This window comes from Citrus clementina, unplaced genomic scaffold (genome assembly GCF_000493195.1).
Source record: "Citrus clementina cultivar Clemenules unplaced genomic scaffold, Citrus_clementina_v1.0 scaffold_4, whole genome shotgun sequence".
Lineage (NCBI taxonomy): Eukaryota > Viridiplantae > Streptophyta > Magnoliopsida > Sapindales > Rutaceae > Citrus > Citrus x clementina.
Genome location: NW_006262274.1, coordinates 16,917,836 through 16,933,412, shown reverse-complemented (window position 1 = coordinate 16,933,412; position 15,577 = coordinate 16,917,836). Strand labels below are relative to the sequence as shown.

The 15,577-nt window shown below is 35.3% G+C and overlaps 1 protein-coding gene across 1 annotated transcript; it reads left to right on the top strand.

Moving 5' to 3' along the window:
* Nucleotides 1-14,331: 14,331 nt before the first annotated feature.
* LOC18044325 (NAC domain-containing protein 83) lies at nt 14,332-15,354 on the top strand. Its single transcript, XM_006437224.1, has one exon. The coding sequence runs from the start codon at nt 14,332-14,334 to the stop codon at nt 15,352-15,354; it is 1,023 nt and encodes a 340-aa protein (XP_006437287.1).
* The last annotated feature ends 223 nt before the right edge of the window (nt 15,355-15,577 follow it).

The window sequence follows — 15,577 nt, the reverse complement described above, 5'->3', positions numbered from 1 at the left end:
TCCGGGATGGAAGGATCATCCCAACTTCAGCTATGGAGTTAGGCCGTCAGGATTCCCACAACAGTATCCACAAAGACAACCAGCACCTCCACAGCCAAACTCCAAGTCAGGTATATCTCTTGAAGAAATTGTTAAATCACTTGCGATTAACACTCAACAATTTCAGCAGGCAACTACAGCAAGCATTCAGAACTTGGAGAACCAAATGAGTCAATTGGCGACTACAGTGAGCCGTCTGGAGTCTCAAGTATTAGGGAGATTGCCTTCACAATCTGAGGTGAATCCAAAGCAAAACGTTAGTGTTGTCATCCTTAGAAGTGGGACGGAGTTGCAAGAGCCTAGTAAGAAAGTGACAAAGCATGTAGAAGATGAGCTTGAGAAGAATGAATTGATGCCTCAATCTCAAGATGCACAACCCACCAAAGCGAAACCCCTACCTATTGTGATACCTCCTCCTTTTCCAAGCCGATTTGCAAAATCCAAGAAGGAGGAACAAGAGAAAGACATCCTTGAGACATTTCGCAAGGTTGAGGTAAATATTCCTTTATTAGATGCTATAAAAAAAATACCTCGATATGCTAAAGTCCTTAAGGAACTGTGCACCTCCAAGAGAAAATTAAAAGGAGATGAAAAAGTTCACATGGGGGAGAATGTTTCAGCAGTTCTCCAAAAGAAACTACCTCCTAAGTGCAAGGATCCAGGTATGTTTACTATCCCTTGTAAAATTGGTAGTGTTAGAGTTGAAAAGGCTTTGTTAGATCTAGGAGCTTCTATTAATGTCATGCCTCGTTCCATTTATTCATCTTTGAATATTGGTCCATTAAAAGAAACTGGTGTGATAATTCAACTAGCTGATAGGTCTAATGCATATCCTGATGGGGTATTAGAAGATGTCTTAGTACAAGTTAATGAGTTGGTTTTTCCTGCTGATTTTTATGTACTTGATATGGAAGATGATAACTCCTCTAATTCTGTCCCAATTTTGCTAGGAAGACCTTTTCTTAAGACTGCTAGGACTAAAATGGATATACATAAAGGGACTCTCACTATGGAGTTTGATGGAGAGGTTATAGAATTCAATATGAATGATGCCATGAAATATCCTAGTGAGGAAGATTCGGTATTTTCTGTGGATGTTATTAACCCTATAGCGCAGGAAATTTTTTACAGGGAAAAGACGAAGACATTTCATGATAGAATGATTTTGAGAAAGGAGTTCTCTGTTGGTCAAAAAGTTCTTCTTTTTCATTCTAAGCTTAAACTTTTTCCGGGTAAATTACGTTCTTGCTGGGTTGGACCTTTTATTGTTACTAATGTTTTTCCTCATGGTGCAGTTAAGATTCGGAGTCCGACCTCTGACAGAGTTCTTAAGGTTAATGGTCATCGCTTAAAACCTTTTTATGAAGGTTTTTCGGTGAATATTGTGGAGGATGTGGCTCTCGAGAGTCCAAATTATGGAGATTGATGCATAAATGTGTCTAGCCAAAGACATAAAACAAAGGCGCTTTTTGGGAGGCAACCCAAGTGATTTATTTATTTTGGTTTTTGTTATATCTTCTTTTAATTTTGATTCAGATTTTTTTTAAATAATGTGTTTGCTTATTTTGGTCAGAAGAAAATTTTTGATAAGGCGTGCCCACGTCTTAACTAATAAGTACTTCTGTAATTTTTAAAGTAAAATAGTTTTAAGGCGTGCCCACGTGCTTATTAGAAAAGTACTTCTGAAATTTTTAATGTCTCAAAGTGATTCATCACTAAAAAAAAAAAATTAATTAATTTTAATTAATTTTATTTATTTCTTTCTTTTATATATTTATTTTTTATTTATTTAAAAAAATCAAAAAAAAATCATTGTTGAAAAAAAAATTTTTACTGTTCACAAAATCCCTAATTTTCCAGAAATTGTTTTCTTCTCTAGCCGTTTGCAGCACGCCAGCAGGAAACCAGCCAGCCGGAGAATGCAGCATCAGTCGCGGGCAGCGCAAGCACCAGCAACGAGCACGCCCCGCAACGCAACTCAGAACCAGCTCTCGCGTGCAACAGTCCCGCAGCAACACAGCCACGCAGCAAGCTCCAGCCGAGCACGCAACGCAACAAGCGTCACCAGCGCGTGCACCAGCAATCCCCCAGCGCGCAGCAACAGTCGCAGCACGCAGATCCAGCGTCACCAGTTCACAGCATCAGTCCCATCCGCGCGCAACTGAACCAGCAGCCGTGTACCCACAAGCTCCAGTCGAGCAGCAATAGTCCGCAACCAGCCTACGACCTACATTCCAGCCGCGTGAATCGAAATCCGTGACAAGATGGAGCAGAATTTGGCCGCATACTTCAAGAGTGTAGGATTTATCCCACCATTCCCGCCAAGCCCATAGACGTTATGAGGATCAAAGCTCACAATTCAGGAAAGTTTTTGCCTTTAATCTTTTATCCTTACGCTTTAATTTTTATATGAGTTTTGATTATCTTACATTGGGGACAATGTAAGTTCTTAGTGTGGGGGAGGGATTTTTGCATTATTGATGTCTATAATTATTGTTTTCACTCTACTTATTTTTTTTTTTCACTCTACTCATCCTTAAATGATTTTGGAGTTAGTATGCTTCATATATTATTAATTTTCTTTTCCTTTCTCTCTCACTACTCTTTTCCCATCTATCTCAAATTATTTATATCTATTTTTTTTTCATACTCCTTCATCACTCACATTTTATCTTTCATTTTTTACTACATACATCTTTCTCGCTTATTATCATTCTTACCTTTCCTTTTATATCTCATTCATGCCTTCTTCTCATTCTACACCACTATTGATGGTTGATTCATTTGAAGAGTGTACATGATTTTATGGCAAATTTACCAACTTTGTGAGGATTTGAGCCTATGAGCAACCACTTTGCTCTAATTATTTTTGTTATGTGAATATCAATCCTAGTTTGTTTATTCTAGAACTTGCTTTATTATGCATGTTGAAGCCACATTACGGGATTTTATACATTAAAATGATAAGGGCAAACCATTTACCATTTTTCTATTCTCGCATTTTCCTTTTTCTCTACCCGAACACCTTTATTTGCTATCTTTGTTTGAGCCTTAACCATTACCCATCTAATTCTCTCCGTCTACTTAACCATTTTTCTTCTTTTTGAGCCTCAATTTAAGGAGATTTTTGGACTCATTGTGTGGATATATTTTGTTGCTTTTTCTACCTTGTATTAAAGTTTCTCAATTAGATCAACAAGCATTATGCTTGAATTAAATTGTGCAAGGTTCGTTTCTTTTGTTTGATTCAAAAACAAACAAAAAAGAACAAAAAAAAAAGAAAAAAAAAGAAAAAAAAAGAAGAAAAAAAGAAAAGAAGAAAAAGAAAAATCACAAAAAAAAAACAAAAAAAAATGTGTTTACATTCTTGGTGACTTGAGTAGAAATAAGCATTTTGATATCATAAGTTCATTCAATGAGTTTATTCTTCTCGTTTTGATCTCTTTTTCTTTCGTAAACCTTTCTTTTTCATTTAACCAATTTAACCCCATTACAACCCTTTTAAGACCCTTAGATTTTTGCATTTTATTCATGTTTTGTGGATTGAGATGTGATATATGAGCAAGCTTATGGTAATAGCATTCTTTGATTTGATTTGAGTGGATAAATGACACCCTAAACACTTTGAGTGCATGGAGTGAAGTTAATGAGAGGGTTATTAAATCTTGTTACACTTGAATTTTGAATGGATCTTCTTGGTGATTGAATGTTTTTATTCTAGCTTATGAGATTCTGTGCTTTAAAATCCTTGTCTCTCGAATGTTGAACGACTTAATTTCTTGAGGTATGCTTGCTTAAAATTGTTTTTGGATGAGTTGAGATGAGAATTGAGTGGAGATTTGGGATTAGTCTTGAGTTATATGCTTGAGGACAAGCATCATCTTGGTGTGGGGGAATTTGTTAGAGTGCAATTTATGCACTAGTTTTGCATTGTTTACTTCCCTTAATATCGATGTTTTGCACTTAATAATAGTGATTTATTTGTGTTTTACTTTTGTAGGTGCAATTCTATTGATTGGTGATAAAATTGAGCTATAAGATGATGTTTAAGGATGATTGTTCTCTTAGAGAAATTATGAGCGTCAGAAGAACTTTGTTGATAAGGCGTGGGCGCGTGCTGTCAACTGCGGACCTGCAGTTTTTAGTTTAACGTGTTTTGTATTTTTGGTTATTTTTGTAATTAAGAATTTAATATTTCAAATATTAGTATTTTATTTTAAATAGAATTCTAAAAGAGAAGAGAGAGAGAGTATTTAAGGGAGGAATCTATTATGAAAAAAAGGATTTTTAGATTGAAGAAAAAGAAAGAAAACCCTAGATCTAATTTTTCTCTTCTCTCTATGAAGAACTAAACCTATTTTTCTGGTTGAAGGATAATGAAGCTTTGATTCATCACTACTGTGAGATCTTTCTTGTGCTTTAATTGTTTTATTGCTTTTTGGGTATTTGTTTATTCTCTGAATTATTTTCATGATTATGTTTGTTAATTAGGTAATTGGCCACTATTTAATTATCAACTTAATCTATTGTCAATTAAAGGATTCATCGTATGAAGAATTTAATGTTTGTGACAAATAACATAACAGAGAGTTGTGTTGTGAGAATAAACAATCTAATTTAAATGAATCATCATATGTGTTGATTAGGATTTGGGTCTCTCTGGTTTTTCAGGTTGTCAATTGATTAAATTCTATGATCGTATCTAGGGTTGTCTATTGATTAGGGAAATAACTAACGGTCGTACCTTGGTTATCGACTAGTTAAGGAGAGATTGGCTATTAGAGGGTCTCGGTAGCTATAACTGGTCTATTCATGAGAAATAATAATCTATATTTGAATCAATGATCAGTAGTCGAATCAAGCTGAGTTAATTCCTTCAACCAGAGCTTTCTCCAATTTGAATTACAACTTTAATTTGCATTCTTGTTATTTTAATTTGATTTTTATTATTGTCAACAAAACCCCCATTTTATGTTTTACGTTTTAAAAGGATTTAAATAACTACCGATCTCTGTGGACACGACCCTGCTCAATTACTATACACAATTTATTTAGAGTAGGAATTTATTTTTGTTGGCTTCGACACCCATCAGTAACATTGCACCCCTGAATCATACATACTTAGCTTTGATCCCCAAAGTGCAAAAGCCTAGAAAAGTGACTGATTTCAGACCTATTAGCTTGTGTAATGTTATATATAGAATTATTGCTAAAACGCTAGCTAATAGGCTTAAGAAGATTCTGCATGTTATCATCTCCCCGACCCAAAGCGCTTTTGTACCCAATAGGCTCATTACTAATAATCTTATTATAGGATACGAGTGTCTTAATAAGATTAGACAAAGCAAGAGTAAAAGAAATGGGCTGGTAGCTCTTAAACTTGATATTAGTAAAGCCTATGATAGGGTTGAGTGGGAATTTGTAAAATGCACAATGCAAAAACTTGGATTTTTAGAAAAATGGGTGAAGTTGATCATGAATTGTATCACTACAACAAGTTTTTCAGTGTTAATCAATGGAGTGGCAAAAGACCTAATCCATCCTCAAAGAGGATTGAGACAAGGCTGCCCACTCTCCCCTTATCTTTTTATTATGTGTGCAAAGGTGTTTTCAAACTTAATAGTGAATGTAGAAAATCAAAAGCTCATAAATGGTCTGAAATTCAGCAGAGATCTATCAGTCACACACCTTCTCTTTGCCGACGATAGTCTGGTCTTTACAAAGGCATCAATTAACGATTGTAGAAATTTAAGAAAGATCTTTGACAACTATGCAGCAGCCTCAGGACAGGTGTTTAATTTTGAGAAGTCCTCTATGTTCTTTAGCAGCAGCACAAGTTCAGGTCAAAGGGAGGAAATCAAAAGTATTTTCGATTTGAATATCGTTTCAAAACATGAAAAGTATCTGGGACTTCCATCGATGATAGGGAGGAAAAAGACTAGTTTTTTCAACGACATAAAACTGAGAGTGCTAAGCAAGCTATCAAGTTGGCAAAATAAGTGTTTCTTAAGTGGGGGAAAAGAAATTCTCATCAAAGCTGTGCCTGCCTATGCGATGAGCGTATTTAAAATTCCTCAAGGGCTGTGTGATGATATACAAAAGGCTGTAGCAAGGTTCTGGTGGGGATCATCCGAAACTCATAGAAGGATTCATTGGGCAAGGTGGGAGAAATTGTGTCAGGCCAAGATTAAGGGTGGTCTGGGTTTTAGGGACTTTTCAAGCTTTAATCAAGCCCTTGTCGCCAAACAGGGGTGGAGGATCCTACATAATCCTGATGCTTTAATGTCAAAAATTTTAACAGCCAAGTACTTCAAGCATATTGACTTTATGGAGGCAAAATTGGGGTCAAATCCCTCTTTTGTTTGGAGAAGTATATTATGGGAGAGACAAGTGTTGCACAAAGGCTTAAGATGGAGAATAGGTAATGGAAACCGGGTCTCAGTGTCCAGCAGGAATTGGATGCAAAAACTCGAATGTTCCAGCTACGTTCCTCACCAAAATTTAGCAGAAAATGTTGTTGTTGCTGATTTTATTGATGACAAAAATCAGTGGATGGAGGAGAAGGTTGTGCAATGTTTTCCCGAAGAGGTGGCACAAAGGATTCTAAGAACCCCTCTGCCAAGAACTCCCCAGGAAGACCTGATGATTTGGCACTTTGATAAGTATGGCTGTTACTCAGTAAGAAGTGGATACCAGGTGGCAGTTAGAATGAAATTCTCAGATAATCCGGAGTGCTCTGATAGCTCTAAAACTCAATGGAAGGTAATTTAGTCAAATGAAATTCCAGAAAAAATAAAAATTTTCATGTGGAGAGCTGCTCAGAATCTATTACCAATAGCCAATAATCTATGGAGGAAAAATGTGGTGGGGAATCCAGCCTGTCAAAGATGTCATTGTAAAAGTGAGAATGTCACTCATGTGTTAATGGAGTGTAAGACTGCTCGGAAAGTCTGGAAGTTGACAGATTTTTACGAAGATATGAAGTTGTTGTCTCAGCATGACATACTGAGTATGCTCCAAGAACTAGCATCAAGAAGAATGAAGAAAGAGATTGAGTAGATTCTTGCAATATGTTGGGCCATTTGGTATGCGAGGAACCGCTTTGTAATTGAAGGAAAGCAGGAAGAGCCAAAACTGACAGCAGCTAGAGCATCAGCTATTGTGGAGTCATATAAGAGAATCAAAACCCAAAACGGTCCAGCTAGATCACTTCATTATCAAAATAACCAACAAATTTGGACACCTCCTCCAGAGGGGAAGTATAAAGTCAATGTGGATGTTGCGATTCAAATGGCAGGTCTAAAGGCAGGGTTGGAGGCAGTGGTTAGGAATTCCAATGGAAAAATCATTGCTGCAGCTGTTAAGAAGGTGTGCTTTCAGGGAACACACTACTAGAAAAATGGTCTTTACTGATGCTTAACTCGTGACACTTTTTTAAAAAGTATCAGTATTTACATACATGTGGACCATTTTCCGTATTTAACATTTAAGTATCACAAATTACTGATACGATGGTGTCTGTAAGTTAGACATCAGAGATCTCTGACACCAAAGTATCAGTTGAAAAAATATAATAATTCTAATCTTGTTCCACATACAACTCGAACCCAAGACTTCCAACAGTCAAACTTTTAAATTTAAGAAAAAAACCATTGTAACTGTGTTTTAAGGTATTAGCCAAAAAAACATTTATATAAACACAAAAAACCAATTAGAAAAAGAACTTGTAAGTAGAAATGAAAGAACCCTAATTTTCTAACTCTCAAAACACGATCTCCTATCTCACTGCCTTGCCCAAACTACCGTCATCTAGTCTTCGCGGTCGTCGCTTTGCCTCCCCTTGCGATCGTCATCCAGTCTTCATGATCGTTGTCTCTCATTCGTCATGGCGGTATCGCCTCTCATTTGTCGCGGTCATTTCGCTTCGGCTCTCATCGTTGCTTGTCATCATCGTCTAGGCGACCATCAGCCGTTGTTCTTTTCATTCATAATAAAGATAAAAGATAAGAAGCGAGGTATGTGCGATAGATGGCTATTTTCATATTAGATTTGAAAATTTTTAACATGTGTTATCTCTTTATTTCGTGAATTTTAGAAAATGAGGGAATCAGGTTGTAATTTAATTTTTTTATTAAAAAAAAGAGTGATTAATTTCTTGATTTTTATATTTTTAGATCAGATCTATAGAAAATTGATTAAATGATTGATGAAAGAACCAAATAAATTAGAAAACAAAAACCCTAAACTTTATTTACAAGTGTGAAATGCATCTTTGATGCTCAATAATTAAAATTAATCACTTTTTTTTTGTAGGTATCGTGAGTATAATAGAGGCAAAGAAAGAAGGCGTAGACATAGATCGTGTTCCCATTCAAGTGACAGATTGAGGAATCGGCCAAAATCACTCTCTCCTTCCCGTGCTCTTTCCAAAAGGTATAGAACAAATTAATTTAAATGTGGTCATTGAGGTGGTGAAACTGTGAAAGTTCCTTGTTAATTATTATATGGGGAAAGGCTTTACATGTTCAACTTTTGAGATATGTTATCTTCATTCTGTAAACAGATAAAATTAGGATAAGTATGGCGTTTATGTCTTTGTTCATTATTTCTTTTACCTTTTCTATTTTATCTGCAGCAAGCGGAGCAGTGGCTTTGATATGGCACCACTAGCTGCAGTCATACTACCTAGTGTTGTTGTTCTAGCTGCATTCATTTTTTTCCATTTTACTTCATTCACCTATAACTTTAAGTTGTTCTTTACAGACTATACTTTCATACTTTTCTTTTGATTTTATGCTTTTGATGTTAACATACGCAAAAAAAAATTTTGGTTGATTTGCTTTCTTTCTTTTCAGTATACAGATGAAGAAGTTGAACGCTCTTATGAAGAATTTTATGAGGATGTTCATACGGAGTTCCTGAAGTTTGGTGAAATTGTCAATTTCAATGTTGTTAACTATTTTCTGTAAATGTACTTGTTGTCTTGGAGTTTCTCAAGTTTCTTTATTTCTATTACCCTTTTCTTAGGTTTTTCAAATATCGCAATTTTGAGATTAGCAAAAATGATAAATATGAAGAAAACTAGCTGTCACCATTTTCTTTGACAATAATGACAGAGCCACAAACAAATTTTTACAGCTTAGTGTGTACCAACTGATGTGGTATGAAGAGCTTGGCTGAAAAGTGATAACAGTTATTTTTTTCAACTATGTAGACCTAGGATGGTTTCATACAATCAATCTCCTCATGCCATATTAGTTTGTATGCCCTTGTTTGTACAAGATGGTTGTGGTTCTTTCATTACTCTTTCTTTAATCATTCTCTGGCCTCCCAGATTAATTGAAACTCTATGGACATTATTTAGCATTTCTTGTAGACTCGGTATTCTGTAAGATTTAGGCATGGGTTTCTTCCTTTTCTGCTTATACTAACTAACAAATATGTGCAGGTGTGTAGAAATGGTTCTTCCCACTTGAGAGGAAATGTTTATGTTCTCTATAAGTCGCTGGAATCAGCTGTTCTCGCTTACCATTCTGTCAATGGTCGTTACTTTGCTGGGAAACAGGTCTTTGTGAAGAATTGTTGGAGCTTACTTTCTACTTTATATTTATTTGTTTTATATAAAGTAAATACTATTTAAAAAAATTTTGGCTCTCAGTGAATAGGCCTTGCCACTTTTCATTTTTCTGATAGAAATTTCAGAATACTGATATCCTGTCATTTTGATCCTCTTTGTCTGCCTGCATTCCTGGTAATTGGTGCCTGTTAAAATGGATTAAATTAAAGCTCTTGGCATTGGGTATAAGATTTGGTTTATCCGACAGACTTCAGTTGTAAATCTTACAGCGTGTCTTCTTGGAGGCTGTATTTGAATGTCCCAACATATTGACAGGATTTGGATAGTCTTAAATACCAGGGCAACTTTCTTAGCAAAGGGAGATTGAAAAGGCATGAACTAGGAGAAGCTTCTACTTTCTTAAGAGAAGCTTCTACTTTCTTAAGTCATTGTTTAAGGGTTGTTTTTACAGTATTCGTTGGGGTCTAGTTGTTCCGTAATTGTTCCAATTGTCCATTCAGCTTAAATTGCTGTGCATTGTACTAAAATTGCTTTACTTGTTTAATTGGTCTGAAAGTTGAAGAAAATTATTAAAATAATTTCATTTTATTGCTATGAGAACAGTTGTTTCAATATTTATTTACTTTACAGAAGATTCCTGACTAGTTTCCTTTAGACTTGACACTGGTAAAATTGCAATGGGTTAAGCTGTGAAAAATTATATGCTTAGTGAACGCCAGCACATTCTCCCATCTTTTAACTATCTGTGGACACTGTTGACATAGGCTAATCTGAAATTTTTCTCCATGCTTAAATTGTAATCAACACATTACTGTTTACTGAATTTTACAGCTTGTCATTTTCTGGATGGTGATGGTTTATTTATTTGTGTGTTTCTTGACATATCACATGTGAATATATTAATAGGACTAGATGGAAGATTGCCATATGTGGGGAATATATGAAGTCAAGACTAAAGGTACAGCCAATTGTCTCATTTTTTAGAGTTATAATTGTGCGGCTTATACACTTGCTTTTTTCTTTGCCATTTTGCTTTTGATATGAAATGAGTTTGTTTCTTTTCTTCTTTTCTTTACACTCTTATTATCTTCGTTGGGCATATTTTAACAGACATGCTCTCGTGGAATGGCTTGCAATTTTATCCACTGTTTCCGCAACCCTGGGGGAGACTATGAATGGGCTGATTGGGATAAACCACCTCCGAGATATTGGGTGAAAAAGATGGCTGCTTTATTTGGTTATTCTAATGAATCTGGGACCTGGAATCAAGAATGCTCAGGACAAACGAGGAACAAGATAGATTCAACTAATGCTGACAGGTATGCTTTTATTACTAGTCATAGACACTAAAAACTGTACTTGGTATATATGAACTCTTGTTTATTTAATTCACTTTCTGTTATTTGAATTTTTTAGTTTAAACTTCCATGTTTGACCGATGATTTTGAGAGGTTTCTTCATTGTATCGTTCTCTTCATTTGTGTTTTCTTCAAGTCTCCTAACTCGGTTTTCTTAGAAGCAATGAATAATGAAAAGATGTTCTCACAATGCAAGATTTAAAGAAAGTTCTTCTGTTGGTTTTTTGGTCTATTGGTGATGTAGCATTGCAATCTTATGTACAAGGGGTGATGATCCAAACTATGATCAAATTTCATTATTTAATGTATTTATTGCTGATGTTAGAAATCTTCTGGTTATTTATGGTTTTGTAATTTCTTATGCAGGCATCATTACAGAAGGTCTAGATCAAGGGAGGCTGATCGTGTGAAAAGTGGTTCTGGCAGAAGCCATGATGATGAACGTCAAGTTCATGAAACAACTTGGAGTCGGAGGCGCTCCAATTATCACAGTGAAAGCAGAAGTGATGAGGCTAATTCTGATGGAAGTTGGTTAGATAGGGATAGAGACTAATTTTTATATATTGAATTTGGATTATTTAGTTATGAGAGTAGGATATCTCATATTTTGGCTATTGAAGTTCAATTTGTAATATATGGTAATAATATTTAAATGTGAAATGAAAGATTTTGTGATATAAATAAATTTCTTTTTGTTATTTTGTGGTGCTTTTAATTTTACAAATAAATCAATAGGCAATGATCCAATTTAATTTTTTATTTTTTTTAAAATAAATTAACTAGTGATACCATGGTAACAGTAATCATAGACACTAATAAAATATCAATAACTACTAACACTATGGTGTCATAATATCGGTGATACTATAGTAATAGTAATCACTGACACCACTTACAAGTGTCACTATTTTTTTGACTCCCAGATTACTGACACAATTAACAAGTGTCAGTGAAAGTAATTTCTGACACTATTCTAAAGTCAGTAAAGACCATTTTTCTAGTAGTGACAGTGGCGAGCATGGAGGCTGAAGCAGTCCTTTTTGGCATTCAAGTTGCCCAACAAGTAGAATATTTGCCTATGATTATTGAATCAGATTCAACAGAAGTGGTGGAGCTGGTCTGGAGAAGGAAAAGTAGCTTGACTGAAGTTTCTTGGACAGTAGAAGAAATAAAACAACAGCTGCAGATCTCGAATGCATTTTCATTACAGTATGTTCCAAGGAAGTGTAATGCCATAGCTCATGCTATACCAAAAGTGGCTCTCGATTTTGAGAATTCTGTTATATGGCTGGAAGAGTTTCTAGTCCAGATCATGATGTTACTCTCAAATTTTATATTTTAGAAAGCTTTACTTTCTTTTCACAAAAAAAAAAAAATGAGGCATGCAATTGATGATGATGTGTACATATTGGTGAATTTATTTTAATTACTTACCTCATTGTCCCAATCGGTTTTCCAGGTGACATACCCCAGCAGAAGTGATTGCATTACTACCCCAAGCAGCATTCCAGTCCAAATACCCTGTGCAAATTAAAAGAATAATCGGAACTTGTTTCTGAAGATGAACTACAATCGAATTTCAAAAAAAGTTAAACTGTTCATGATGTGCAATATCAAACCATTCATTCAAATAATCATCATGGAATTTTTTTTTTTTTTGAAGAAAAAAATTTAAACTTAAATGTATGTTTCTAATTAAAACAAATCCGGTTCAATTTTAGTGCACTCGGGATTCGAACCCTTGACCATAGAATTGATCTGAGATTTATAAAGATATTTGGTGGCATGGTTCATAAGAATATGGAAAATTTCGCAGCTTTAGCATCTCTCCCCAGTTCATTTGAAAGCCGCACACTAGAAAACCAAATAACATACAAGAGATGATATGAATATAATAAAAGATGGCGACACCCGTGATTTGGAGAAATAGTGACAGGGATTCATTTATTTCAGAATAATGATCACACAGAACACCTTTTTTGGATAATTTTTTGGAGTTTGTTTAACAATTTTATGCACAGAAAAGATAGTTTTATATACTAAAAAAGGGTCTGTGTCACCATTTCTATAAATAAGAGAATTTTTGTGACTATTTACCATACCAAAAGATGTTACTATTCTTTCTTTTTTCTATGTTATTATTTGAAGGAGATGATCATTTTTAGAGACATACCCAGAGGCAGCCATGAAGCCAAAGACCAACATAAATTCCCAAGATATGACATTGAGGCTACAATGACATTCAAATATTCCAATTTAGTGTAGTTTTGGGTATAAAAATATTCATTTGTAAATAATCATTTAATGTTTTAAAGGATAATACTATATGTTTTAAATATTATGGATAAATTTTACAACATTTAAAATTATTTATTACTCACATTATACAAATAAAAAATTCCAAATAATACTTTAAAAAGTTTGACTTTTTTTTCCCTTAAAAAGAACAAAAATTAGGTTACGAACATTTTCAAATTAGCTTTAAATAATCTAGATATATAAATAGTATTTAATTAACACCAATCCATTATTATTTGAAATCTTATCTGAAATCTAGTAATTTTATTTCACAATAGTAATGGAAAAAAGAATTAAAAACAAATGATTCTTTCTATTTGGAATGGCCATATGTCTAATTCCTATTATTTTGGCGGGATTATTCGTAACCGTCTATTTACAATACAGACGTGGTAATTAGTTGGAGAGGTGCACAAGACCGAAAATTCAGCACTACAGTATAGGGGAATTAAAATCCCATAGTTGCATGATTAGCTAATGCCACTCACAGAACTTCTGAGAACACCAAATATCTAATCTCAAGTGGAGACAAAATGGGGATTAGGGTTAGGGTTAGGGTTTAGCAATTAGCAAAGGAAGAACCGCATTTTAACATTTTTGCATTTTATGATTTCGGGGACTTCTGAGTTTTCTTTTATTTTTTCACAATAATAATAATATCTAATACTCACGAAATATTAAAAAAAATAGATTTTTTTTTCTAAAGACCGACTTGGCGTCAGCCTCAAGCTCAACGGCTTCTTGGATTTGTCCGATTTAGGAAGGTTATTAAATGTCAGGACTTCTTACCCAACTCGCAAGTTCACCCGCGTTTCTCGGAGTTGCCTTAGGAAATTGTTACTTGTAATCCAAGCTACGTCACTTCACTCGTCCATATGTTATAAGGAAACTTTAACACCCGCACTTCTCACCACTTCTCTAATTCTCTGACTCTGTCTTTGCTTCTCTCTCAGCTTCTGTGTTCTTTGTTTTCAATAATTCACCGAAAAAATTTCCTCCATCAATCATCAATCAATCAACCAACCCACCATTGAATTAACCATCTTCTCCTCAAACAAAATGCAAGAACACAGACCCTTTCTTCCCCATGGCTTTCAGTTCAGACCATCCGATGAAGAACTCATCGAACATTATCTCAAGAAGAAAGTTTCGGGAATATTCATTCACCTTGCTGAGTATTTCATCAGGGATTGTAATCTTTACGAGGAAAAACCCTCTGAGATTTGGGATTCTCATGGAGGACCCTTTTTAAATGCTGATGAGGATCTTTATTTCTTCACCCAGTTGAAGAAAAAGTCTTCCAAGGGTTCCAGAATCGACCGCAAAGTGGGATCTTCCGGCGGTACTTGGCAAGGGGAGGATGCTGGTAAAGATATAGTAAGCGGCCAATCCAAAATCAAAATCGGCTCCAAGAAGCGGTTTCGTTACGAAAAACAAGGCTGTGAGGATCACGGGGCTTGGATCATGCACGAGTACACTCTACATTTGCCCAAGAATCAAGCTACCAGTTATGTGCTTTGCAGGCTCCGAAAGAATCAACCAACTGGCCATGATATTATGAAGTACGGTTCTGCAAAGAAAAGAAAGCTGAAGGATTTTCAAGACAACAGCAATCAATCCGAACAAGTAGCAGATATTGAGATGGATAGGCCGTTCACCCACCAGCAGAATCAGCAACAGAACTATATGGATTATCAAGAAGTAAGTTGCAGCAGTGCTGGCATGATGAGTGAGCAGAGCTTAGCTGGGCTTGCAAGCAGTGTTTACGAGCCATCCATGGAGATGATGATGAGTCATTTTGATCAGATGATATGTAACCAACAATATGACTCCGGGAACAACATGCTTCAGGGTAGAGAAACTGGAGAGAATTATCATTGTCATTCGGAGAGTATTGTTGAAGTGCCCATGGCGGTGCCTGAATCATTGGTGCAACACGAAGACAGTGATGGACTACCTGAGTTAATTGAGGAAGACTATTCTTTTCTGGAAGACTTACTTCATGATGATGCTGAAGAACCAATAGGGGATGTGCGCTGTTCATTCGGCTTGATGCTGGACTTGGATGATCTCTTGTCATAAATAATTGGATTATGACTTCGATTTGTATTGTAACTGTAACAACTTTTCCCCATGTACTTTAATCCTTTGTTCGTATATATTTGTATTGTTCAGTTTCTCGTATTCTTTATTCTCTTGAACTTCAATGAGTAGGCAAAGCCATTCGGTTTGCATTTAAGCCAAAATCATCATTAATTAGTTCCAATCAGTAAATCTGTTGGATCATTCTCTTATTCCATTTATT